General features: G+C 44.6%; 1 protein-coding gene across 1 annotated transcript; it reads right to left on the reverse strand.

Moving 5' to 3' along the window:
• Window positions 1-319: 319 nt before the first annotated feature.
• LOC135405077 (RNA-binding E3 ubiquitin-protein ligase MEX3C) lies at window positions 320-27,929 on the reverse strand. Its single transcript, XM_064639794.1, has 2 exons — window positions 27,266-27,929; window positions 320-3,772 (listed from the first exon to the last, which is right to left on the reverse strand). The coding sequence occupies exons 1-2, from the start codon at window positions 27,420-27,422 to the stop codon at window positions 2,547-2,549; spliced, it is 1,383 nt and encodes a 460-aa protein (XP_064495864.1). The 5' UTR covers window positions 27,423-27,929; the 3' UTR covers window positions 320-2,546.

Here is a 27,929-nt window from a genome sequence, read left to right on the forward strand (position 1 = left end):
CCCCTCACTTTTTGTTTATACCAGTTAAACTTCTTTCAGGAGTGGAGCTCTGCAGCACTGGAATGGGATCCCACCAGCCTGAGCCCTGCATATGAAGTACTAAGCACCAGGAACCCCCAGGGTGGGTGAGGGATAGCAGCCAGCCCTAGCCTCCCTGAGCTGCTCCAAGTGACAACTATGAAGACAGCAAAACATTCAAGTTAATGGAAACAAGTCTTTATTAAGTAACTTTTAATATCAGAAAAATAAAACTCTCATAATTCTCTTTACAGCAAATATATAATATCAGTGCTTTGGCCATCATAAGTTCAAGGCCCTTTATCATAAAATATATAATTTTTAAACTTTACTAAAATTGAATTTATAACCCCTATGACCTCCCTACATATACATAACAAAGAGTGTAGTAAAATTAGCAAATACTAAGCTAGATCAATAGTTTATCATTCTTAGTTTGTGGTTTATAGAAGTGGTACACGCACCTAATGTCTGTTGATTTCTTGGCTTATTAGTTGCGGTGTACAATGCAATAAAACAAAATACATGCTCGGTGAACATTTTTTTGCATCTACAAGACTGCAGCTAGAGATCAGGTTTCAATACTGACGTAACCATTCTACAAGCAATTATAGCATTAAAGTTATGCAGTACCTAATATGCCTTCAAGGCAACTCTTATACTGAAAATCATAAAATAAAAACAGTTATTTGTAAACTTTTATAGGAAATGTACCTCTTCAAGTGGAAATAAAAATAAAGTTTTCTGTATATTTACTAGTTCAATACACAATTTCTTTTTTTGTTGTACTGAGAAAAAAAGATTGTCTTGAGATAATAACGCTTTAAAAAATAGAAAAAAAATACATCAGACTACTTTGTGTCTTTTGTTTGTTTGCTTTTGCTGTTTTAATATATGCCAGTACAGATTTGGGAACATACTGAGGATGAAAAAGCTAGAAACATCCACAGGTTGAAATATAAGAAGCTCATTCAAGAGACTTTTTTTTTTTGGAAAGACAGTTTTGAAATTAAGTAAACTGATTGCAGGGCCACTGCCACAGCTGCTGTCATGAATAATACAAGGGCATTGATGCAACTCCCCCTTTTTCATACTAAAAATAAAATATATATGTATATTGGGTCTGGCTGAGATGGAGTTCATTTCCCCATAACAGCCCTCACAGTGCTGTGCTTTGCATTGGTAGCTAGAAAGGTGTTGAGAACACACCAGTGTTTTGGCTATTGCTGAGCACAGCATCAGCACTGTAACATTCCTTCCTCAGTCGAGGGCAAGATCCTGGGACAGGACACAACCAGGCCAGCTGACCCAAACTGACCAAAGGGATATTCCAGACCCTATGACCTCAGCTCAGACAGAAAGCTAAGGAAAGAAGGAGGAAGGGGAGAGCATTCATTGTTTACAGTGTTTGCCTACTGAGAAACCACTATGTGTTTTGAAAGCCCTGCTTCCCAGGAAGTGGCCAGACATCACTGCTGATGGGAAGCAGAGAATAAATCTTGTTATTTTCCTCTTTGCTTGTGCAGGCACAAACTTTCACTTCTGCTTTAGTAAACTGCCTTATCTCAATCTATGAGTCGTTTTCCATCTTATTCTCTCTCCCCTGTATGGCTGGGAAGGGGAGTGATAGAGTAGCTTGGTGGGCACCCAGCACCCAGCCAAGGTCAACCCACTACAGTAAGACGTGAATTGAACATAAAAATGCTTCACATTTTGAACTACATACTCTCTAAAAAGGTATTTAAAGAACAACTTGATCGGACTAATGAACAGAATGTCAGCATCATCACTATAAGTCAAAGTATGTGCATCCCAAAGCCCTTACTGTAACTGGATGAATCCAGCCAGACTTTTTCCATATTACACTAAGAAAAGCAGTGGGTAGGAATTCACAAATTGAGACAGTCCTGATCCTCTGAACATACTGCCTTTATCAAGGACAAAATGGAGGTGCATCAGGCAGCTTCTCTCTCCCCACCTTACTGTAATTTATTATCTGAACCTGCCAATAACGCAATCCATTTCAATAATTAAACTATGCTTTAAAACAAAAGATATTTGCAATGCTGAAGAATTAAGCATAAATTGTCACACAAAGCAAAAAATACTTCCCCAAACTTGTTTTTTAAAACTCGTAGAAGACAGCATTGGAAGTGTTGTTTGATATATTAATAATGCCACATACCTTCCATGGCAGATGAGTACTTTTGCATTTAGGCAACAAGGTTCATTGCTGCCAGCACACAGAAGTCAAACACTTAACGGACATCCTTTAGAAAAGCCTGCAAAATTTGGTTTTTTTTTTTTCTGTTGTGCAATTTATGAAAACTTCCCCTCACTGTGCCATAACATTACACCAGATGTATCTGCTAAACATGCCATCTGCTTACACTGAACCAGATAGAGACCACTTAGGTTGTTAATAAACTTCAGCCTAATCCCAAGAAAGCCCATCAGAATTCATTAGAAAGTTTACTAGAGGGTACCATTATACCCATGCCTTTAAGAGTTTTTATATCTATATATATTTAAGAGTGAATTTGAATTGACTGAGTAACAGCTGCCTGGCAAACAGGACACAAAGGTGTTTCCTTTTCACAGATTTTGTTGGCACACTCCAGGCAGAAGAGATTGTGGCCACAGGGGACCAGGGCTGCAATGACTTCACTCTCAAAGCAGATCACACAGTCGTGCTTTTGTCTCAACTCAGGAGGCGAGCTGGACGTGGAGCCACCATTGGAAGATGAATAGCTGTTGGTGCCATTGGAGAATGCAGGGATGTAGATGGGAAGGCCTGCTTGGTGGCCAGCACTAGGTGGGTCACTCCATACTCTCCTAGCCAGTGGGTGATCCAGGCTTTCTGGAAATGTGGGCGACAGGCAAGGAGTAGATGGCTGGCTCCCTTGGCGTTGAGACTTGGCATTACTAACAGAATCACTACCAAAGCCAGAGAGAGGGTTTACAGGTTCAAAAGGAGTCCAAATGGTTTGGGAAGGCGTTGGTAAGGGGTCATACACAGGAGAGTCAACCGCAAGGTCTTCTGTGCTCACTGAAGGCAGTGTTTCTCCAAACCAAAAGTTGCCTGTGCTGAATGGACTCGTTGGGCTGAAGTCAGTCAATCTATTGCTTCCAAAATAGGAATCTGTGGAGCCACTTCCCAAGGAACTGGAGCTGTCATTCATATAATTAGAAATCATTCTGGTGTGGCTAGGGGGGACAGGGTTAGAAACAAGCCATGCAGACCTGAGAGTGCCTCCTTCAAACCTCACATCTGTACTGTTGTAGTGGAAATCACTCTCTTCGTTCAGTTTGATGTAGCTCCCAGTACGCATGGCTATATGCATCTCTATCTCCTCACGCGCACGGTTGACATTTTCAGGCATTCCCGTGACTTCGAAGACTGGCTCCATGTCCCTGCTGGGGGTGACTATGTAGGTATGGGTCTGCTGCTGAATTCTTTTGATTGTAGCTCCTTTTGGTCCAACCACCAGCCCAACTACGTGGTAAGGCACCCTGACTTGGACTGTCATCTGACCTGGCAGGTTAGGGGTGCATGGCAGGCCTCCCAGGGCAGGACCGTTCTTGTTGCGTGATGCTCTGATCATAGAGAAGTGTTCAGCAGCTGAGAGAATTTCCCTTTTGGCCATGGCTACATCCTCTTTTCGTCCGGTGACAACAAAGATGGGTTCTTCTCCACGAACGGGGGTCTTAATGTAAGTATTTGTCTTGGCCCTTAGTGCTTTTATTTTGCAACCTGTTTAAAGGAAACACATGCAAGTTTAGCAAGACATCCAAGTTTAGAAAGCCACAAGAAAGCCATCTATTTTAAGCTGTTTGAGAGTTTCAAGAAACTGTAGGGTGAAACCAGAAGCAGCCACATTAGAGAAAGCAGTAACAACTTCTACCCATTATTTCCAAACAGACCTCTGACACTTATACCCACAAACTATTTTAGCAATATTTCTTGGGCTGGTTTAGCCCAGCAACTCCTCAATTCCTATTAGATGGTAAATAAACATTAATGGCTTTTTCCTCTGTCAGCCACCTTCATGATTATCCCATACATACTGGTAGGTTTAAATTTTTTCCATTAATTAGGTATCCTTCAGTTATTTTTAAGATCCTGCAGAAGGAGTAAAGGCTCACACACAAGTCTGCTAATATATTAGCCTTTCACCGACAAGCACGACCTAAAAGCAAATTAAACATTTACAATTGAGATAAATGTCTGTATTGCAACATGTGTAGGATATAGATAAAATTGATTAACTGAGAAGTCTTCATTTGCTTCCTGTTAACGATGTGCTATTTAAAACTTGTCCCCCCAAGTTCCTTAAAATGATCATCTCACTCCATGAGGATCAGCACGGCCAAGTCAGATATGGCAACACACTTCCTGAGCACTTTTTAATTAAGAATGGTGTGAAACAAGGCTGCGTTCTCGCTCCTACCCTATTCACAGTCTTCTTTAGCATGATGCTCCAAAGGGCCACAGCAGACCTCGATGATCAGGACGGTATCTACATTCGATACCGTACTGATGGAAGTCTATTAAATCTAAGGCGTCTGAAGGCCCAAACCAAGACCTTAAACCATCTTGTCCGGGAGCTGCTTTATGCTGATGACGCCGCCCTTGTTGCCCACACAGAAGCAGCCCTGCAGCGTTTAACATCCTGCTTTGCAGATGCTGCTGAGCTCTTTGGTCTGGAAGTCAGCTTAAAGAAGACAGAGGTCCTCCATCAACCTGCACCTCAGGAAGTCCCCCATCATCCCCACATCACCATTGGCCAATCGGAGCTAAAATCAGTTCAGCAGTTTAATTACCTCGGTAGCCTCGTCTCCTCAGATGGTAAGATCGATGGAGAGATAGACAACAGATTAGCAAAGGCATATAATGCTTTTGGAAAACTCCACAAAAGAGTATGGCGTAATAAACACTTGAAGAAAAGCACCAAGATCAGTGTTTACAAAGCCATAGTTTTGTCGACTCTCTTATATGGCTCCGAATCATGGATCATCTACCTCCACCACCTGCGTCTCTTAGAACGCTTCCATCAACACTGCCTCCGCACAATCCGAAACATCCACTGGTCAGATTATGTGACCAACACATCTGTTCTAGAGCAAGCAGCTATCACAAGTATTGAGGCCATGTTGATGAGAACACAGCTGTGATGGGCAGGGCACGTCTCCAGGATGAAGGACCACCGCCTCCCTAAGATCTTGCTTTACGGTGAACTTGCCACTGGCTGCCGCATGAGAGGAGCCCTGAAGAAAAGATACAAGGACTCCCTGAAACAACATCTCAGCCTTGGCCATATTGATCACCATAACTGGTCTACTCTGGCCTCAAATCGGGAGGCCTGGAGAAACATCATCTATAACGCAGCTGTCTCCTTTGAGAACACATACAGGATCACCCTCGAGGAAAAAAGGCAACGCAGAAAGAACCGTGTATTGCAGAATACACCATCTAAGGAGTCTTTCTGCTGTGCCTTTTGCAATCGGATATGTCTGTCACGTATTGGCCTCATAAGCCACCAGCGTGCCTGTAGCAAATGTGGATAGAGCCTTCTCAAATCTTCGTTCGCAAAGCCTAGCCATGATGATGATGATTTAAAACTTTTCCCTGTGGGATGAAGGAGCCACTCCTCAAAATGTCAAGCAGTTCACTGAATGCAACTAAGGCTTACTATGTAATAGTATGTGCCTACATGGAATTTCTCTCAATCATCTGCTGGGTTAAGAACTGGTTTGAGGGCTGGGCCCAGAGAGTGGTGGTGAAAGGTGCTGCACCCATTTGGCAGCTGGTCACTAGTGGTATCCCCCAGGGATCAGTGTTGGGCCCAGTTCTATTTAATATCTTTATCGATGATCTAGATGAGGGGATCGAGCATACCATTAGCAAATATGCAGATGACACTAAGCTGGGGGAGAGTGTCGATCAGCTGGAAGGCAGGAGGGCTTTGCAGAGGGACCTGGACAAGCTGGAGAGATGGTCTGATTCCAACAGGATAAGGTTCAACAAGGCCGAGTGCCGGGTCCTGCACTTTGGCCACAACAACCCCCTGCTACAGGCTGGGGACAAAGTGGCTGGAGAGCAGCCAGGCAGAAAAGGACCTGGGAGTTTGGATTGACAGGAAGCTGAATATGAGGCAGAGTGTGCCCAGGTGGCCAAGAAGGCCAATGGCATCCTGGCCTGTATCAGGAACAGTGTGGCTAGCAGGACCAGGGAAGTGATTCTTCCTCTGTACTCAGCGCTGGTGAGGCCACACCTCGAGTACTGTGTCCAGTTCTGGGCCCCTCAGTTCAGGAAGGATATTGAGGTGCTGGAGCAGGTCCAGAGAAGAGCAACAAGGCTGGTGAAGGGACTCAAGCACAAGTCCTATGAGGAGAGGCTGAGGGAGCTGGGGTTGTTGAGCCTGGAGAAGAGGAGGCTCAGGGGAGACCTCCTCACTCTCTGCAACTACCTGAAAGGAGGTTGTAGCCAGGTGCAGGTTGGGCTCTTCTCCCAGGCAACCAGCAGTTGGACAAGAGGGCACAGTCTTCAGCTGTGCCATGGGAGGTTTAGGTTGAATATTAGGAAGAAATTTTTTACAGAGGGAGTAATCAGCCATTGGAATGGGCTGCCCAGGGAGGTGGTGGATTCACCTTCCCTGGAGGTTTTTAAGATGAGACTGGATGTGGCATCAGTGCCATGGTCTAGTAACAACGGCAGTGTTGGATCAAGGGTTGGACTTGATGATCTCGGAGGTCTTTTCCAACCTGGTTGATTCTATGATTCTATTCTATGATTCTATGATTAACTGAGTTAATAGAGTCTGAAATAGAAGCAAAAAGTTAATGAAACATTGGTCTTTTATTTTTGGGGACTGAGTTATAAAGTTTGCTATGACAGTGACAACAGGCTCTTTCCTAAGATGCTCAATTCATTTTGAAAAGCATGGTGCATATAGAAGCCCCTTTTACCTATCACAGGACCAGAAAAGCAGGCAGTGCAAGAGACACAAGCAAGTCCATGACATGCAAGACAGGATAAATTCAGTGAAGACTGAATCCAGTAGACTATTTTAAAACAAATTCAAAAGCATGTCATATTAAATGTTATTTTATAGTAAACCTCATCTTGAAAAAACTATAAGTAACATTTGCAGATCAAGTGTTTTAGGCATCATTTCACTTGCAGCGATTTGTTCACCTTTTCCTTATTTACTTTAAGCATCTCATAACTGTCTGGGTACTCAAAATAGTCTCTCAAAATAGTGTTTTGTCAGTCCTTTGCACCTAAGGTATCACTAGCAATAAATTTTACAATTAGAAAACCACTCAAAGATGCACTTTATTCAGTACTATCTACTAATAAAAAAAAAGGTAGTGCAAACATGCAGATGCTGGTTGGAATACAGGGGAGGAAGAGCTGCTTCTTGCAGGGCCCCTGCACACAGCAAGGACAAAGGCTGAACACAACAGCCCTTTGCTGCAAGGACACAGTTGGAGAGGAAGTTCATTATCTTTAATAGCTGGTCTGGAGGGCTCCCTCGAGAGAAGGAGTGAGGCACAGGCATATCTGTGCAAAGGAGGTGATGCAGACCCAAGAGCCAAACATGTCAATCAGCAGGAGCAGCAAGTGTCAGCAGGAGAGAACAAACCTGTAAGCCTCTATCTCCCACTACAGCTCACTGAGAAGAGCACTAGTGCTCTATTAGATTTAAGAAAAAAAAAAGGTAAAATATGGCATGAGGTGCCTTACAGAAGTGGCAAAGCACATTTCCTTTGAAGCCATGCCATTTCCCTACATGTACCAGAGAGCAGCACCTTGCTTTGGAAATTTACCTTTACTCCTTCCATCTCTTTGTTTGCATTTCTCCCTGTAAGTAAATGCTTGCCCACTCCATTCCCATTCCTTCCCAGTTACTCAGAAAAGACAGTGGACTCAAACCTTAAACCCAAAGGTTCCGTAAAAATGGTGTCACTGAAGTTTTCACACTCTTTACTGGAACACCTAAAACCAAAGTCAGTTTCCCAGTGTGTATCAATTATTCTCCAATATACACAGATTACTTTCATTTACTCCATTCCACTCAAGTATATATCCTTATTTCCTAAAAATTACACAGGCAGCATTTAAAAAATACTGGAGGCATCTAGACATACACATATCAATAGCAATATAATTCTTTATTATATACCACAGTTCAGAGCCTAATTAAGTCCAGATTCCAAACAGCCTTACCAATTCTTACAGTTTACATTTTAGACAATATTTTCCTGATGTTTTAGAAATTCAAATCAAGTTAGAAGTATGCACCTTCAGCTCCATTCCCTGCAAACTCTCAGAGATTGCTTTGCCAGAGTCACATTTCCAAACCACTCCCGTATGAAGAAAAGCCTTCTTGCCTTTATTCCTCAGGCTGCAGAAAGGCACAGACCAAGGTGAGTAGAGTTTTTCTTTTAAGGTACAAGTCACATACCTAGAAAGCAGAGGCCAAACACTGCCTCAATTCCCTGCAGCAAAAGAACAAGACTTTTAGACATCGGAAAGCTGGTTTCAATGGAAAGCTGACTCCCCAGACCATCAAGATCAACTCTCAGTCTTTATCTGAAAAGTTAGAAAGAACTGAAGGAAGTCACCACATACAAACCCCAATATTTCTGAACAAGTCAGTCAATACACACTGGATTTTGTCTTCAAGGAGTGCTGGAAACCCCCACAACTGTCATGTCAAAGCATAAGGTCAGTAGCCCATTTATACCGCTCCGGCTGAATGACCTTTCTATTTGCTTTTACTCAACTGCTCTGGTTTCCCACCCTCCTCCATTAGTCACTACTGAGGACACGCTGTAAAGCACAGTTGATCTCATCCCCTCTCCAACAATTCTGCAGCCACAATGACACAAGTTCTGCCGGCTATGAAGTCACGTGGCCAAACGATAAATCAAGGAGTTTCCATGTCTAAGCTCAGGAGACTGGGAAAGACTAGAGGGGAAGAAAAAATACATCACCCACGCTTTTGCAGTAAGATTTTTGTATCCAAGATTTTGAAGTACATAAAGAAAGTCTGAAAAGGGGAGTTCTAGACCAGAAATTTCATTTAATCAGACCTTTTTAAGTAATTTTAGTTTGGTGTGATAACAGAAGTCTATTCAATACCAGTTTAGCAGTATGAACGTTATACTCCCTGATGCCTTAAGCCCCTAATGGTTTTTATTTTATTTTTCTAATATTTGTAAGAATTGTAAGTTTTATAAGTAAGTTTTAAAAGCAGTAACCTTCCCCCCCCCTTGTCCCTTGTTCCTTTCCCTTGTTTATACATTCCCTAACCCTCTTACCCCATTCTATGCTCCCCATATCAATCCTGCTTCTGAATACAGCAAAAGTGTTTAGTCTTTTGTCAAGGCAAGGCCTAGACAGTTGACAGAACAGCATATCAGGGCCTAAACCACAGAATACGGTCAAAAATTAGGTAACTATGTACCCTTTGTGCTCTGAAGATGGTGAAGATGATGAAGTAAAAGCCCCCAGACCCATTTCTCAGGGGGTGGACCCGGGGCGGACCAGAGGAAGGGCCGCAGGGTGGGCACATCTGGGATTGGATAGATGGTATTATAAAATGTAACCTCTCAGGCACGGCCCGCATGCGCGTCCTGTAACATCTTAGCCTTGGCAAATAAACCCTTTCTTATCTCACCCCTAATTAACTGCTCCTGGAGATTTTTTCAGAACCAAAATACACCGGTAACACCCCAAAAAAATTTCAGGGTAGCTCTGAAGGAATAGTTTACCTCATACACTGCCAGTTTTAAATGATCAAATACTTCTTAATTAAAAAGGCGATAGGAAGACAGATTATTTTTTCCCCTTGAAGTGAGAGTTAAGTAACAAACAGCATAGGTAACAAACAAGAGGAGCTGGAAGCCATCGTGCAGCAGGAAAGCGATGATGTAGTTGCTATCATGGAAACGTGGTGGGATGACTCGCATGACTGGAGTACTACTACAGGCTCTTCAGAAGGGACAGGCAAGGTAGGAGAGGTGGAGGGGTGGCTCTATATGTTAGAGAGTCTCTTGACTCTTTGGAACTTGAAGTCAGTAACAATAAGGTTGAGTGCCTGTGGATCAGAATCAAGGGGAAGGCTAACAAGGCTGATATCCTGGTGGGAGTCTGTTACAGACCACCCAATCAGGATGATGAGGGTGATGAATTATTCTACAAAATCGCCAGCCCTTGTTCTCGTGGGTGACTTTAACCTGCCAGATGTCTGCTGGGAACTCCACACAGCGGAGAAGAGGCAGTCTAAGAGATACCTAGAGCATATAGAGGATAATTTCCTGCTCCAGCTGGTAAATGAGCCTGCCAGGGATGGAGCCCCGCTAGACCTCCTGTTCACAAACAGAGAGAGGCTGGTGGGAGATGTGGTAGTTGGTGGACATCTGGGACACAGTGATCATGAAATAATAGAGTTTTCAATACTCAGGGATGCAAGGAAGGCCGTCAATAAAACCTCTACGCTGGACTTCCGGAGGGCAGATTTCGGCCTATTCGGAAGACTAGTTCAGAGTGTACCCTGGGAAACAGCCCTTGAAAACAAAGGGGTCCAGGAGGGATGGACGTACTTCAAGAAGCAAGTTTTGAAAGCACAGGAGCAGGCTGTCCCACTGTGTCAAAAGGTGAGCCAGCAGGGAAGACGACCGGTCTGACCAAACAGAGAGGTTTTGAAAGAAATTGGGGTAAAGAAGAGAGCCTACCGATTATGGAAAAAAGGACTGACTACTCAAGAAGAATTTAGGAATATAGTTAGGTCGTGTAGAAAGAAAATTAGAGGAAAAAAGGCACAACTTGAACTGAATCTTGCCACCTCTGTGAAGGATAACAAAAAGTCCTTCTACAGATACATCAATAGCAAAAGGAGGGGCAAGGAAAACCTCCACTCTTTACTGGACATAGGAGGGAATATAGTTATCAGAGATGAGGAAAAGGCTGAGGTATTTAACACCTTCTTTGTCTCAGTTTTCAACAGTAAGACAGGTTGTCCTGAGGACAGCTGGCTTCTGGAGCTTGTAGAAAGAGACAAGAATCTGAAAAGCCCCCCTGTAATCCAGAAGGAAACAGTGACCTACTGAGCTGCTTGGATCCCCACAAGTCTATGGGACCAGATGGGATCCACCCAAGGGTGATGAGGGAGTTGGCGAAAGAGCTCGCCAAGCCTCTCTCCATCATCTACCAACAGTCCTGGCTCACTGGGGAGGTCCCAGATGATTGGAAGTTGGAGAATGTCACGCCAATCCACAAAAAGGGCCGGAAGGAAGACCTGAGAAACTACAGGCCCGTCAGCCTGACCTCAGTGCCTGGCAAGGTTATGGAGCAGATCATCCTCAGGGCAATCACAGAGCACCTACAGGATGGACAAGGGCTAAGACCCAGCCAGCATGGGTTTAGGAAGGGCAGGTCCTGTCGGACCAACGTGATCTCCTTTTATGATCAGGTGACTCTCCTGGTGGATGAGGGGAAGGCTGTGGATGTGGTCTACCTGGACTTCAGCAAGGCCTTTGACACTGTCTCCCACAGCATACTCCTGGAATAGCTGGCAGCCCACGGCTTGGACACGGGCACTCTGTGCTGGGTTAAGAACTGGTTGGAGGGCTGGGCCCAGAGAGTGGTGGTGAATGGTGCTGCATCCAGTTGGCAGCCGGTCACTAGTGGTGTCCCCCAGGGATCAGTGTTGGGCCCAGTTCTGTTTAATATATTTATTGATGATTTAGATGAGGGGATTGAGTCCATCATTAGCAAATATGCAGATGACACTAAGCTGGGGGAGAGTGTCAATCAGCTGGAAGGCAGGAGGGCTCTGCAGAGGGACCTGGATAGGTTAGAGAGTTGGGCTGATTCCAACAGGATGAGGTTCAACGAGGCCAAGTGCCGGGTCCTGCACTTCGGCCACAACAACCCCATGCAGCGCTACAGGCTGGGCACAGAGTGGCTGGAGAGGAGCCAGGCAGAGAGGGACCTGGGAGTTTGGATTGACAAGAAGCTAAATATGAGCCAGCAGTGTGTCCAGGTGGCCAAGAAGGCCAATGGCATCCTGGCTTGTATCAGGAACAGTGTGGCCAACAGGTCCAAGGAAGTGATTCTTCCCCTGTATTCAGCACTGGTGAGGCCGCACCTGGAGTACTGTATCCAGTTCTAGGCCCCTCAGTTCAGGAAGGACATTGAGGTGCTGGAGCAGGTCCAGAGGAGAGCAACAAGGCTGGTGAAGGGACTCAAGCACAAGTCCTATGAGGAGAGGCTGAAGGAGCTGGGGCTGTTCAGCCTGGAGAAGAGGAGGCTCAGGGGAGACCTCATCACTCTCTACAACTACCTGAAAGGAGGTTGTAGCCAGGTGGGGATTGGTCTCTTTTCCCAGGCAACTATCAGCAAGACAAGAGGGCACAGTCTTCAGCTGTGCCATGGGAGGTTTAGGTTAGATATTAGAAAGAATTTCTTTACAGAGAGGGTGGTCAGACTTTGGAATGGGCTGCCCAGGGAAGTAGTGGATTTTCCGTCCCTGGAGATTTTTAAAAAGACACTGGATGTGGCACTTAGTGCCATGGTCTAGTAACCGCAGCGGTAGTAGATCAAGGGTTGGACTTGATGATCTCGAAGGTCCCTTCCAACCCAGCTGATTCTATGATTCTATGAAGTGTAGCAGCCACAACATCCGCAGTCCTCACCCATCACACAGCAACGGCCAGCTCAGCCCTCACTCCCGCTTTTACCTTTCATCATCACTAACAGGATGAGATACATCAAACCCAGTCTCATACCATTTACTCCATGAGGGAAACTCCCAATGGGGAGCAGCTGCATGGTCCCATCCACAGGATCGCGGTGCATCTGATGGGCAACAGCAGTAGGAGTTCCCTGTCCCCATGCAATCTCTTGCCCAGAAGAGGGAACGGACATAAAATAAGCAACTGAGAATCATCAAGCAAAGGCCACTCTTTCCTTTACAACATGGAGCTGAGCAATGGTGAGTTAGTGATACCCCAGATGGGTTTTTATTACATCTACTCACAAATTTACTTTTGTTTCTGTGAAAATGAAAATGAGGATTCAGATTTGTTGGGACAAATCAGGAACCCCAAACAGTCTGTAATGTTGAATTGTAAAATATTGGTTGCTGAATGACACTGCTACTGTATGCCATAACTACCATGGACAATGAGTATGGACTGCTCCAGATACACCAGTCATGAGCTCCTGATGCAGCTTGCAACCAGCCAACAGCACACCAGCCCTCCTGCCCTGGAAGACATCTAGGATGGATAGAACCTACAGTCATGGACTAAACAAACTCAAAAGACACCTTGGAGGGATGGCCATTGACTATGCAAGCAATACCTGTGCTTGTGTGTGTGTATATATATAGGTTAGATATCAGGAAAAGGTTCTTCACCCAGATAGTGGTTGGGCACTGGAACAGGCTCCCCAGGGAAGTGGTCACAGCACCAAGCCTGCCAGAGTTCAAGAAGTGCTTGGACAATGCTTTCAGGCACATGGTGTGATTCTTGGGGTGTACTGTGCAGGACCAGGAGTTGGACTTGATCCTGATGGGTCCCTTCCAACTCCGCATATTCTATAATTCTATGATATACATATATAGTTGGAAGGTATAGGATTTGGGCATGACATAGATGGTATAGAATAAGGGGTGTATAATGTCCTGGTTCCAGCCAGGACAGGGTTAGTTTTTGCAGTAGCCAGGAGGGAGCATGGCTAGGACCCTGAGGTTATTCTATACCACCTCACATCATTTCCAGGAACAGGGGAAGGGGTCCCTTCCAGTCACATAGTGGGAAGCAAGCAGTCAGGGTATTGTCAGGCTCCGTGTGGTGAGCAATCACCTGTGAATCATTTACCTCATACACTTATTAATATTGTTGCTGTTTGTTTTCTTATCTCACTGCTGTTTCCAGTAAATTGTTCTTATCTCAACCCATGATCTTTAGCTTTTTGTGCCTCCAATTCTCCTCTCCAGCCAACCACAAGGGGAGGGGGAAGTGATCAAGCAGAATGTGGTTTGGAGGGTTTTCAGTGAGAACACTTAATTGGGGAATACCATTCCTAAACCACAACAGTGCACCAGGTACTGCAGCCACACAGGCTCGGGCTTGCCTATGTACCAGGACAGAGGACAACCTGGAGATCTCGAGTACTTTAACCAAGAGCCAAGGAATCACAGTCAACGATTTTGGGCTGTGCTAGATCAAAGGAAGCAGGACCTTGTTTGACCCTGTTGGCGCCAAGCTAACAGGTGGAAAAAGAGAGCAGCTTTAAGAATCTCTGATGATGTTGAAAAAGCTTCCCAAGAGAAGGCTGCTCAAAAGCTCTCAAGGATATTTCCCTCTTCTGAAAAACAAAAGCCTTGGTTCAAGAACCATGTAGAAACTCTTTATTAAAGATTTCTTAGGAATGTATCAATTTATCAATTGAGATATATATATATATGTCATTGTTGGGACGGACTACGACATGTAATATTCAGCAAGAAAGTTTATTGGAAAGAATAAGGAAGCAGCAGCAGCCACGAGCTGCAGTTTACAGCCTCTTAAATACAGCTCTTCAGGCACACGTATACCACACAGATAGGTCAACTTAAATACACAAACTACAATTCTTACAGCTAATAGGTGGATTTTAGTTGGACCTTCTCAGTTCTACTTTCTCACAACATTTCTGTGCACCTGTCCCTGTTTTCCTTTGATGTTTATATTCTTCTCAGTCACTCTGTTCAAAACAAGTCCTCGTTCTCATGAGACAGTGTTCCCTGTTCCCACGGGACAGCTCTCTTCTGCTGCTCCTCTGCTCTCTCAGGATGCATCAGTACGTTGTCAGGACCAGGGCCTTCATTCTCAGCCACCCTCTCGCTCCACCTCAGGGGCTCGGTCCAGCTGAAATTCCCCACAGTTCCCCCTCTGTATTTGAAGCAATTGCTTCAGGGTACCATACATCATCTCCACAATAGCCTGTCCTGTAGCAGAATGTGAGATAGCCGTAACATGAGTGACCTTTCATAAGGCAAAGAAAACTTGGACAGATTTACAGACACAAGACAGTTCATTGTCCGTCCGCACCCGAGCGGGCACTTCAAATGCAGCAATGACACCATGACCCTTTTTGTGTAGTATATGTATTAACAACCACCACGTGGGAAGACATGCTAATGGACACATGGACATGCTCCAAATTACCAATTTCATCAACTTGAATCATCTGATTGCCAAATCTGTAAGGCTGTAAGACCTCGAGGGTTAGTACTAAAATAGACAGTACAGGCACGACGACAATCTGGACAAGAGACAACAACCAAGCGAGCAATAGAATGAATCAAGCTAAATCGACATCTGAAGGCTTCTGCATGCTGTGGTCTGTCCTCAGCTCCCACAGGGACCACAAGATCATCAGTTTGGAGGAGGCTTTTGGCCAAGCACAGCGTGTTTTTCCCAAAACTCTAAAAGAGGTGAAAAACTATGAAGCTGCACTGGATCGAAGCATAGCAAACCTGCTGGAACAAGCCTCTGCAAAGGAGTTCTTTAGGGTACAAACAACACTTGAAAAATAAGACCTGGAAATGGACAATACAACACCACTTGATCAAGTCACTATAACATATGCAGAATCAGCAATAACATTCAAAGGTTGATCTGAAAGGCAAGGGTTACAGCTTGACCGCAGCTTTACCTGTCTTTCTCAAGACTGTAAGACCATCTAGGGGCTTTTTTTTTTTTCAAGGTTGTTCTTGCAACAAATCCCAATTGCCTACACTTTGCCGCATAACTTTACAAAACAACTTTGTCAGGGGTCTGAGGCTGGCTGCTATAAGGCTGGCCTCACTGCCATTTAACAGAACTCCTATCAGACAGGTACGAAAAGGCTGCTCAAGCCATGCAAGCAAGGCACAAAAGGTGGTTTGGTTCAAGGCCTTCATTAAGGTGACCCAGGCATTGCACTCCTTCTATGGACTAATGAATGATAAGAAATTTAGTCGTGGAAGCCAGCTAAAGTAATTAGCACTTCATATATGTTTGTCAGACACCACTCAAAGTAATGAGAGTGTACAGGTACAACAATGCGAACTGGATCTCTGCCAGTACTCTCTACGCATCTTTCTCTAGCCTTAACGGTGATTTGAGCTATGTGCTCAAACAATCCAGGAGCAGGTTTTTGACAAAAGGAACTCTGTGATATGCAAAAATGAAAAATTAGACAATTTGACAATGATCAATGTGTGAAACAAATTTAGAATGTCAAACTTGTTCTGCTTGTTAGATGGTTCAAACTGCTCTGTTAGTCAGTTCTCTCAGTCTGTTCCCTCAGTTCCTGAAAATTGTCAGAATGTTTGAGCAGGTCAAATAGAGGTGCCAGCTGGGTGTTTAGCAATTTAAAGTATGATCTAATTTAATTTAAAGACTTTAATAGCTACTGTATGTCAGTAAGAGTTTTAACATTAATACCCAATTGAACTGGTTGAGGAATGACTGCTTTTTGTGTACGTGAACCCTAAATATTTCCAGGGTACCTCTCACTGCACTGTGTCAGGAGCAACTACTAGGCCAAAGAATTGTAGACTCTTTTTGGTTTCAGCGTCCAGCACACCCAGCTGATCCTCAGTGGCTACAGCCAGCAGAAATATGATCTATATAATAACAAAAGACAGTCAGAAAATTGCATTAGTACAGGAAATAATGTCGAAATCATAAACCACTGACAAATTATACAAAAGTTTTTCATTCCATAGGAGAGGGTTTTCTATGGATAACACTCGTAAGGTTCTGAAAATACAATTTTTTTCTCTATCACTGGGGTCTAACTGGATTGTGAAAAGATAACCTGTCAAATCAATAATAACAATGGGTTATTCAGCAGAAAGCACAGAAGGGGTCAATAAACCAATGCTTACATGGTAACCATGACTGCACCAACCCATCTGAGATAAATTTGGAACTGGGCCTAATACTAGTGCAGAAACGAAGTGGTCTGCTCGTGCATTACCTTCAGTGAAAAAACCTGAAAGAAAAGTATGGTTCTTGATATGGAAAATGTAATAAGGATGTGAACGTTTCTGAACGGTCAACCATAAAAGCATCAGCACAGCAAACAAGAGGGCATTAGACACAGCCCCCAAAACAGCCTTGCCAATTGTTGAACCAAACCAGCTATATAAGCAGAGTCAGTGACAATATTTACAGGAATATTAAAATGTTGAAAGACTAACAAAACAGCACTGCTTGGGGAACATAACTCACAAAAGGTATAAGTTGAGCTATTTGTGTCTCTTTTAGAAATTATCAGTGGTGGATAAGGTATGAAAACTATAGCACAGACCTGCCTTGTATAAGTAGCATCAATGGCTGCAACATGAACAAAAGGTCTTGCAAGTGTGTCATTAGAACAACTGATTAACAAGGCACTTAACTCATGTTGGCTTTGTACAACCCTAAACATTCACTAGTCAAATTATGCAAGAAATACGTCTGGTATGAAACAAGCAGTAATCACAAGTAGTGAGGCTATTTTGCTGAGAACACAGCTGCAATGGGCAGGGCACGTCTTAAGGAGGAAAGACTAGCTGTTTTACAATGAATATTGCTACCAGCTGTTGTACGGGAGGGGTTTTGAAGATAATATATAAGGACTCTTTAAAACAACACTTCAGCTCTGGCCACACTGATCAACATAACTGGTCTGCTCTGGCCTCCAGCCAGGAGGCCTGAAGACACACTATCCACAACGCTGCAGATGCCCTTGAAAAGGCATGCAGGATGGCCTTGACAGTCTGCAAGGGCCCCCCGCAACAGGCTGAACAAGCAAGGCAACAACATCGACAACTCCTGATTTAAATCCTGGAAAACACAGAAAAGCTCAAACGACCCTCACTACTGCCATAGCAGATGCAAATGCAATTATTTGATGGGCTAAGGACCCCATCCCGGCACAAGCCTGCATCACCGCATTAAGGATAGTACTTTTTGACAGTCTGTATTGGCATTATCTCTAGCTAGTTGTGCAACTAGCAGCTTCTGTAACTGTCACAAAACTTGTTTCTCTACAGTGTCTTGCAGCTTTTCCACAAATTGTAAGAATGGTTCCTGGGCACCTGGACACATAGTGGTGCACTTTGTTCTGGGCTCTGCTAACCCTGCAGTCCACACTAATGCTTGCTGGCTTATGGTTTTTACTTGCTCCAAAACTAGTGGTCTCCTGTGCAGCTCACACAGCTAAGGAACAACAGCAGTGGAAAAAACTCCACCTGAGATTCAAATTCCACAATTTTCATACAAGGCTGTAATAGAATAGCAAAGTTTTCTAAGAATCTCTTATTTAACCTCAGTCCTATCACCTTCTTAAAATCTCGACACCAACGGAAAGTATTTTTAAGTTTACACAGTTACACACTCGTGTAGCTTTTCTCTTTCACACAATCTTTTTCCATACACGCTTAGATGGCCACCTCAAACACTCAGTCACACACACATTTTCAAGTAGTCATTGGCTGTGCACTTCTTATCAGTTTCATAATTCAAAGGAAATTTATGGCATAGCCGCCATCAGCAATCTGCAAATCCTGCATAACTCTCCATGTAAAAGACAAATACAGCAAGAAAAGACAGGATATCATGGAAATCTTCAACCCTTCTCATAGAGCAATGATATTCTGTCATAAAGGAAATAAAACTATTTCTGCAGGGGGCAAGACTATATCCCCTTCTGTCTCATCGTTCAGTCTGCAAACCTTCTACCCGCACTCTGCCCCCAGGGGAAACAGCCAAATTTCATGTAAGAGACGCGAAATGGCAAACTATAGGAAATTCTTAATAACCTTCTGCAATATGCAAAAAGCTAAGCACGGATGTTGCGTTATTTCTAATCTTGCTTCAAGGGATTTTTTGTCAGTCTCCCTTTCTGTTTTTGAAGAAAACGTTTGAGAATGCCATGAGCACGCTGCATGCATAACACCTATTGCTGTAAAAACAGTGCAATCTGATTTGATTTATAAGTTGGGGTATTGTTAATTTTAAGTTGTTTTTTCCTTTTTCCCTTTTTTCCGTCTTTTACCCCCCACACACACCCTATTGCCGGAGGACGAAGGAGGGGGAGGAGGGGCCGGGCTCACCCAGAGAGAATCAGCAGGAGCTAGCAACCTAATCACGGAGCCTGCTTAAGAAAAGACAAAAACATAGGAGAGGGAGAAAGCAGCTGCAAACAGGCACGTTTCAGAGAGGGGGCGGTTGGTGTAATGAGGAAAAAAGACAAACAGTTTCCCCCCTCCCCCGACTGCACCCCCCAAACCCGTTGCTACCGTCATCAACTCGCCGCTCTAGGAAGAGGAGGGGCACCAGGGAAAAAACATTCACTGTAAAGAAGGGGAGGGGAACCTACACCTCTTGGGACCATGGCTGTCAGCAGTGTGGGGGAAACAGAGCCCCCCCCGCCGCCCGCCGCGCCCGGGGCCGCCAGCATGCACGCGCGGGCGCACTGCTCCGAGCGGGGGTTCGCTGCCCCCCGGCTCTGCGTCTTCCGGCAGCGCTCCGAGCCGGGGCCGCGCACAGCGCCGCGACCACCGCCACTGCCCCGCCGCCCGGCGCCGCCCCGTAGGCACCCGCCACAGGCAGACAGACCCGGCGCCGGCAGGGGTTCACTCAGCACGGCGGCGCAAGCACCCAGCGCCGTAAACACAGCCACAAACGCGCGGCGCAGCCCCGCAGCACAGCTCAGATGAAAAGCAGGAAGTTTCTTAAGGTGGAACTCAGTCACAGTGTTCGTAAGGTCGACTCCCAATCCATCAGCAGCACTTTCACGCCGCAGCCGTTGTCCCCGATCGTCCTGGATATGCACTGCCGAGACGCTAGCACCGCGTTCATTTTGGCGGGGCCGCTTGGCTGTCCCCGGGCCCACTCCGTGACCTCTGGTCCCGCTCCAGCTCCCTTCGGCTCCGCCCGACTCCCTTTTTTGCACGATTTCTCTGTATGATGGTATCTAGTAGCATTCTAATGTCCTCAGACTGTGCTTTAATGTCTTTTACTGTTCCAGATAACAATCGCCAAGTTGTAAGGAGGGAAGCAGTAACTTTTTTTCTCCCTTAGAGGCAGCAGTAAAGAGCTTATCACTAAGTTCTTTCCAAGTAGAGATAGTAAAGGCAGTTACAGTGTTCCCTTCATATCCCTGGCTCTTACACGAAAGCAGCATCTGTCGCAAAGCCAGTTCGTCTAATTTTTCTCCCTTTTTTAGGCAGGATAGACTTCCATATAGATGCAACATTAGATCCCTCTTTTGCTAAGAGTTGTCCCCTTGTTCTCGGTGGCTCACCTGTCCAGGTGTCTTGTCTGGTCGGCCTGGCAGCTTCTCCGCCGCTCTCATGCTACACCGAGCTCCGTCCCCGCGGCAAAACCTCCCTGCCGCCCGTATCGGCTTCTCTGCCGTCCGAAATTTACGAAGACGCAGCATCGCGTCGGAGTCGCCAAATGTCGTTGTTGGGACAGACTACGACATGTAATATTCAGCAAGAAAGTTTATTGGAAAGAATAAGGAAGCAGCAGCAGCCACGAGCTGCAGTTTACAGCCTCTTAAATACAGCTCTTCAGGCACACGTATACCACACAGATAGGTCAACTTAAATACACAAACTACAATTCTTACAGCTAATAGGTGGATTTTAGTTGGACCTTCTCAGTTCTACTTTCTCACAACATTTCTGTGCACCTGTCCCTGTTTTCCTTTGATGTTTATATTTTTCTCAGTCACTCTGTTCAAAACAAGTCCTTGTTCTCATGAGACAGTGTTCCCCGTTCCCACGGGACAGCTCTCTTCTGCTGCTCCTCTGCTCTCTCAGGATGCATCAGTACGTTGTCAGGACCAGGGCCTTCATTCTCAGCCACCCTCTCGCTCCACCTCAGGGGCTCGGTCCAGCCGAAATTCCCCACATATATATATATATATATCAATCTAGTACAAAATTAAGTAGTCAGCCTACACACTGTTTCCCTCTATGTGTCAGGCCAGGACACTATCAAATCAGCCATCTCACAGGCAGAAGAGTACTCCAATTCTCAAGACAGATGGCAACTCAGTAAACAAGTTACATGCAGCAAAAAAGCCAGAGGGCAGCAACTTGTACTATTAATTATTTGCACTACTGCAGCACCAGGACTAAGGTAGCAGCTGCTGAGGAAGGTACAGTAGTAGAAAAGCAATAGTTATAAGAGAGGGAGTACATCCAACAGATAACTACAGGAAAAAAAAAAGTTGTCTTCGTTAAGAACATTGATCTAGTGAATGAAACAAATTAGTGAGCAACAGTGTTGGTAAAGCTGACCTGCACAAGGATAATAAAAAGCAACACCATTCATGCCATGCAGCAGATGGTCAATAAAGGAAGACTGCAAAAAACTATGCAAATCTTCACCTACACCAAACCCTTAATTCAAAAATGCTGCTAGACCTGTGTTTTTATACACAAAATCCCACAGTATGTTGTCCAAGGTAAAATGAACTAGAAGGTAAAAAGTAACAGATACTGTGTCTTTGTTCAAAGGAGAAACAGAGAACCTGATGCAGACCACAGAACTACTGACTCACACCAGTGAAGGAAACTGAGATCTGATCAGACGCTGACAAAATCTCATGCACTTAAAGGAATACCTGAAAGAGAGAAAAGGAAGACATTCTTAAGGAGTAAGTGAAATTGGAAACAAATGCTTTTTGGCCTTTTCTTTTGATTAAATAAAAATGTACTAGCACTCAGCAGCATTTTTTTGTTACCGGAAGTTTGCAACCTTATCCCTGTTAATTTTTTTGCCTGCAATGGGAAATTGGCCCAATTGCATCAAAACAAAATTTAAGATCTTTGAGATATTGAACACTTTGTTCTAAACAAAGTTTCTCTTCCAGAAATTCAGACCACAGTGTACTAGAAGAGAGGGTAACAGAGGCTAAGACACAACATCTGCTGACTTTACTAACAGCTTAAAAGAATTCACCACTGTTCTCTCATGCCAGACAGGTTAATCCAGTGCAGTTCGGAAGCACATTAATCAGGATTTCTATGTGTATGTTATAACTGAAAAAAGGAAGCCATACTCTTTTATAACACAGCAATTTTACAAGAAAAACAAAAGGACCAAATGATTAGAAATTGGTATTTTACCTTGCAAGATTTTTGTTTTAAATTTCAGCTTCATTAAAAAAAAAAAAAAAAAACTTACTTATGATGTATTCACACATTAAAATCTACAAAATTTCTGGCAGACTACACAGTCTCCTGAGTGTGCACTGCATTTGGTGTGCTTCCCACCCAACAAGCCAGACAAGAGCAGTGTTTATGAGCGAGGATTTACGATCCCAGCTGGAAAACCTGCACCTTTCTAACACACTTAGCAACTTGTGTTGGATCTTTGTATAACACAAATGACAAATAGCATAACTGAAATTATGTTTGTTACACAGTACCAGAGCAATAGGCCACTGAAAATTCAGCAGTAATTTCAGACTGTAACAGGCTACAGTATGCCCACGTTTCAGTTCCTGGAGTTCCAGGCTCTAAAAATGTCAATACTTCAACTACTCAGAAAAATAGCTTTTCAACAGAAAAACAAATGGCTCAATTTTTCTTTGTCTTTAGAACAAGCCATTTAATATAGCATTTAATAACCTGCTTGTTACAGAAGATAAAAATTTCTGAAGTGTAACTGCCTTTTTCACTTAAAATAAGTTAGTTGAACCTGTGGTTTTATTGTCTGTGGCAATCAATCAGCTGACACTGAGATACATGACAACTTCAGTCAAATTAAACTTATCCATGAGAGTGGAAATCTTAAGCATCCAGTTTTTTAAAAAAACAAACACATGCAATTCAGGCTAGTTAGTTATGCTTATGCTGACTACTCCTTACAGGTAATTAATAACCAATCAAGGCTATAAGTATTGTCAGTAATTCAGTAATATTATCATCACAACACATTGAGACATAAAACCAGATATCCACTATTTTTGAAAGTACTATAATTATCCTACCATAGGATATCTATGTACTGTACTTAGCTAATACAAGTATTTGCTCTAGGATTGTTTTAGCACTTTTCCACTATCTGAGAATGATAGCTATTGTTTTTATTTGGCTGTTCAACTATGCTAGATAGTTATCAGCTACCAACTTATCAGAATTATGTTTTTGTTTTAATTTACAGGACTATTTTAAGCAAAGTCATATTTTTCTCAAGAGCCCACATTCAAAAACAAAGAACAAAAAAGAGTCCACGATCATTAAATCTGCATTAAAGTGTTGCTTTAGAGTTAAGTAGCTCCCAACTCTAGTGATATTTTAGGGAGAAAAAACATTGTCAACCTCATCGAGGATATAAACACTTGGAAAATCACATTACTTGGATAGCCAAAATACTGGAATGCATTAGCAAATATATTCCAGCAATCACTATCTGAAGACAGTCAATAAACTCAGGGATACAGCATCTCTACAGGACAGACTTTTGTCCCTTCCAGCATCTTTCAGGTTTTCTGTTAATTTCTTCAGACACCATCTCTCTTTTTGCATTATTCAAAAGAGATTTTAGTGTTTAAACGTCTTATTTTAAGTGTAAAGAAGGTAGCAGGGGGCACTGAAGACTCACCATCACAAATTTTACATAGAGGAAACAGTTTTCAGGTGATCCACAGCAGACTTTTGCAAGTCCTTCACATGATTTAGAGATTAAAACAAAACCTTCCAAGTTAGATCTCCAGAAGTTGGTTTTTTTTAAGTCTGGATACATGCTTATTTAATTTTGGGTATATGCCCTATGCCAGCTTTTCCCATGCAAACAAGGTCATGTCCTCGGCGACACAGCTTTCTTGCTACCACTTCTCAAGAGCACTTTCTCCAACTTTATGTTTCTAAACCAATGCAACTTTGTGCATGCAGGATTTTCAGCTGCTCACAGCAAAGGAAGTAACTTTTCTGATCAGCATGATGACTGGCCAACTTAGCAAAGGTTGGATTCAACAGCTAGTTCAAATTCATACAGGAAGTCTGTACAATGCCATGAATGCAATCTAGTTTTCCTGGCTCCCAGTCACATGCCTTTACAAGAATAAAAGGATACAAATATCTTTTCCTTTGTTGTTCACCTTTGAGATTCTTCGACCTCAAAGACTACAAAGAAATATATTACACTACCCCAACCAGTGTCTGTCAGCTTCATTTTTTGGGAGGGGCAAGGGGAATAAGAAAAGGTTGAGAACATTTAAGATTTAAAAAAAAAAGGCAACAAAAAAAGGCACAAAAACCTGCCAGGTTTCAGAAATACTACATGACTTCTTTTTTTAAGGAGGAACACTTAACTATTCATTAAAATCTTAAGTCTTTTCCAGTGATGTAAATGCTTCCAGCAGCAAAACACTGAACTACTGTCACAGTAACCCAAGCAGCCTCTAACATAGCTTCAACCATCAACCACAGGGCACATTTCAAGCACTCCACACCTTCTATAGCTGCAACATCACACATCTATGCACAGCTATCAGCACAAATTTGGGAAGCACAGCTGCCCACATGAGAACCTGGGCTGCATCAAAAGAAGCATGCCCAGAAGGTCAAGGGAGGTGATTCTCCCCTTCTACTCTGCCCTTGTGAGACCCCTACCTGGACTACTATGTCCAGCTCTGGGGTACACAGCACAAGAAAGACATGGACCTGTTAGAGAGGGTCCATAGGAGGGCCATGAAGATGATCAGAGGATTGGAGCACCTCTCCTATGAAGACAGGCTGAGAGAGCTGGAGTTGTCCAGCATGGAGAAGAGAAGGCTTCAGAGAGACCTCATTGCAGCCTTCCAGTACCTAAAGGGGGCTTATAAAAAGGAAGGAGAGGGGCTTTTTATACAGATAGAGACAGGACAAGGGGCAATGGTTTTAAACTGAAAGAGGGCAGGTTTAGATTAGATGTTAGGAAAAAAATCTTTACTCAAAGGGCAGTGAAGCACTGGAACAGGTTGCCCAGAGAAGTTGTGGATGCCCCATCCCTGGAAGTGTTAAAGGCCAGGTTGGATGGGGCTTTGAGCAAACTGGTGTAGTGGAAGGTGTCCCAGCCTATGACAAGGGGGTTGGAACTAGATGAACTTTAAGGTCCTTTCCAACTCAGACCATTCTGTGATTCTATAATGTAACCAGCTGGTTAGGATGTGTGCTAGGAAGAGAATATGCAGCATCTTCATTTTTAGAGAGAGCAGAACAATCTGTGAAGGATGCAGCTCCAATCAGCCTTGCTCAAGGCAGACCAAGCTGCACTACAGTTGACAACACTTTGTGGGCTAGAGCAGACACATGCAAAGCAAGTGGATGAGAGAGCAAGAGCCTCTAACTCATGCAATGAGCCAGCACAGTTCTGGTCCATAAAAGGAGATGCAAGGACTAGTATTTCTAAGATATTTAACAAATATTTAGTGAAACTAATACAACTTACATAAGGCAGTCTCTAAGCATAAGTCTCCCTTGAATGAGAATTTTGAAGAGCCTCCTTGCACAAAGCTTTCATGCAAGTAAGTTTGGTAACAATTTTTTTTAGTTCTCCCTCCACTCTTTCCTCTTTTGTAGCCCTAATTCTTTGTATTATACAATCCCTCCCCACCGAGGCTAAATATTTTATCAAAAGCCAAACAACGTGACATCAGATAAGAAATAAAAGCAGAAGCAGCAAATGAACTCTTCGGGAACAATGATCCTATTTTTATGCAAACACCGTTATCTTCTTTTTAAGTGACTCAAGGTACCTAAAAATATACTACAGAGAACAATCCTGATCTGGTGGAGAATAAACACAGCAGCCTAATCAGTCCTTGAAACCCAGTAGTTTGTATTTCTCCTTTAGAGGACTATAGCAATCGCTGTTTTCATTTCTGTTTTCCACCCCCTACTCCTCTGCCTGCCATTCCCAATGACACATGAATAGTCTTAAGACATTCAAACACCATTTCTTGGGAAAGACATTTTCTGCTTGAACAGAACAAACTTGTCTGCATCAGAGGAAGCTACCTGCAAATTTCTGCAGCACAGCCTTTCATTCTCCTTTGACACACACAACAAAACCCCCACCCTTAACTGCTCAAAATCTAAAATAAAAGTAGAAGAAAACAAATCTGCCTAAGCATTGGCGCTTGGTGGGCCTTTCTTTAGTACATTGGTTTAGACCAATTTTACCATGTTTTCCATACTCAATGGAAAAAAACCCAACCAAATGCCACATTGATGTAGAGAGACCAGGCAGCATAACTGATGAGCTCTGATAACTCATTATCAGAGCCCATCAGCAAACGAGACATACCACCCCCTAACCAATAAAGAATAACACAGAAAGGGAAGAGGAAGAGAGTGGCAACTTCATTGTCTGCATTTCCACACCTACACTTAACACTGCTCAGTGCTTCTCTTGATATATAAAAAGGGCTTTTACAATTAGGTTCACCACCAGAAAGCTAGTGCAAAACATCATCTAACTCCTCCAAGCACCGTTCCCATGAGAGCACATGAAAGGCCAACAATGAACGTGACATCACTGATATGACTGCATACTAATGGTGTAATAGAGACCCACCGAGTGTAGCAACAGCAATCAACAGGAAGCCACAACCTGAGCAGAAAGACAAGGGCTTTCACACAGAGGAGGGCTACACATGGCTCCTTTCTCCATCTCACTGGTTCCTCAGGTCCCACTTTGTCTCGGTGCGTGCCATGGAAAGCTGTAGGAACAGTGCCAGCCCATACCCTGCTCCCCAAGGAAAATTAAAGTCCTTCACCCAAAAGTCTTTGTAAAACACAGTCCAAAGTTCCTACGGTGAAAGGCAGCTTCTCACTAAAGACCACGAGCTGAGTGTCATTGAAGAGCAAGGCCTGTGCCAACACCTACCTGTACGTGGCCAAGCTATACACTGCATTTGCCAGCTCGAATGAACAATAACTGAAGGTCTGAGCTAACCCAGATCTTGCCCTTGCCTTCTCAAGCAGGGCTAGCCTGGTGCCAGCATCCTGTCCCCCATGGGGAAGCCGGGGTCTGGGAGGGAGAGTTCTGCCCTAGGGGGCACGAAGCTACTACCGAGGCAAGGGGCTCCTGCAGCTGGCCCCGAAGGGGCACACCCCAAGAGTGTGTAGGGAGAGGCCTACCACAAACCCCGGGGAAGGACAGCAGGCCCAGGCCGCCCCACACCCCTATCAGGTCCTCCACTTACCCTGGCGGCCCACGATCTCGGCCACATGCTCAGAGCTGGTCACGGGCACGCACTCGGTGGTGTTGACGCTCTTTCGGCGAAGCAGCGCCGTCTGCTCGCCGCTGAGGCCCACTGCGCCGCCGCCGTCGTAAGCGTGGGACATCATTGCCGCCATCATGCCCTGAGGATCGTGCGGCTCCACCAGTGCCTCCTGCGCATCGAAGGCAGGCGAGAGCAGGACGGAGCCCAGCGTCGGCAGCAGCGGGAGTGACTGGGAGGACGAGGAAGACGAGGAGAGCAGTAGCAGCGCGGCCAGGTGGTCCTCATCGTCCTCGTCCTCCTCCAGCTCCAGGTCTCCCTCGTCCCCCGCCGCCGCCTCCCCCGCCCCGCCAGGCCTCGGCTCCCCAGGGAGGTCGGGCGGCGGCGCCAAGCCCGCCCGCCACTGGGCCACCCCCGCCACTCCGCTGCCTCTGGCGGGCAGGCCGTGGTCGCGGAGACCGAGGCCGGAGAGGCGCTGCTGGAGCAGCGGCAGCGGGGGGGGGGGGGAGGCGCGGCGTCTCGGCGGGTTCGGCGGCGCGGGAGGCCGCAGCGGCACTGCTACTTGGCATGGCGGGGGAGGTACTGCGGGCCAGGGCCTAGCGGCACGGAGCCGCCATGCCGTAGCGGGCACGGCCCGGGCACCAGG

The sequence above is a fragment of the Pseudopipra pipra genome, chromosome W (genome assembly GCF_036250125.1).
Source record: "Pseudopipra pipra isolate bDixPip1 chromosome W, bDixPip1.hap1, whole genome shotgun sequence".
Lineage (NCBI taxonomy): Eukaryota > Metazoa > Chordata > Aves > Passeriformes > Pipridae > Pseudopipra > Pseudopipra pipra.

Bases quoted from the DNA above. Each gene is read 5' to 3' on its own strand.
- LOC135405077 (XM_064639794.1), bottom strand. From the start codon at position 27,422: ATGATGGCGGCAATGATGTCCCACGCTTACGACGGCGGCGGCGCAGTG. The intron at 3,773-27,265 runs GTAAGTGGAGGA...TCCTTTAAACAG, and splicing joins CGAGATCGTGGGCCGCCAGG to GTTGCAAAATAAAAGCACTA.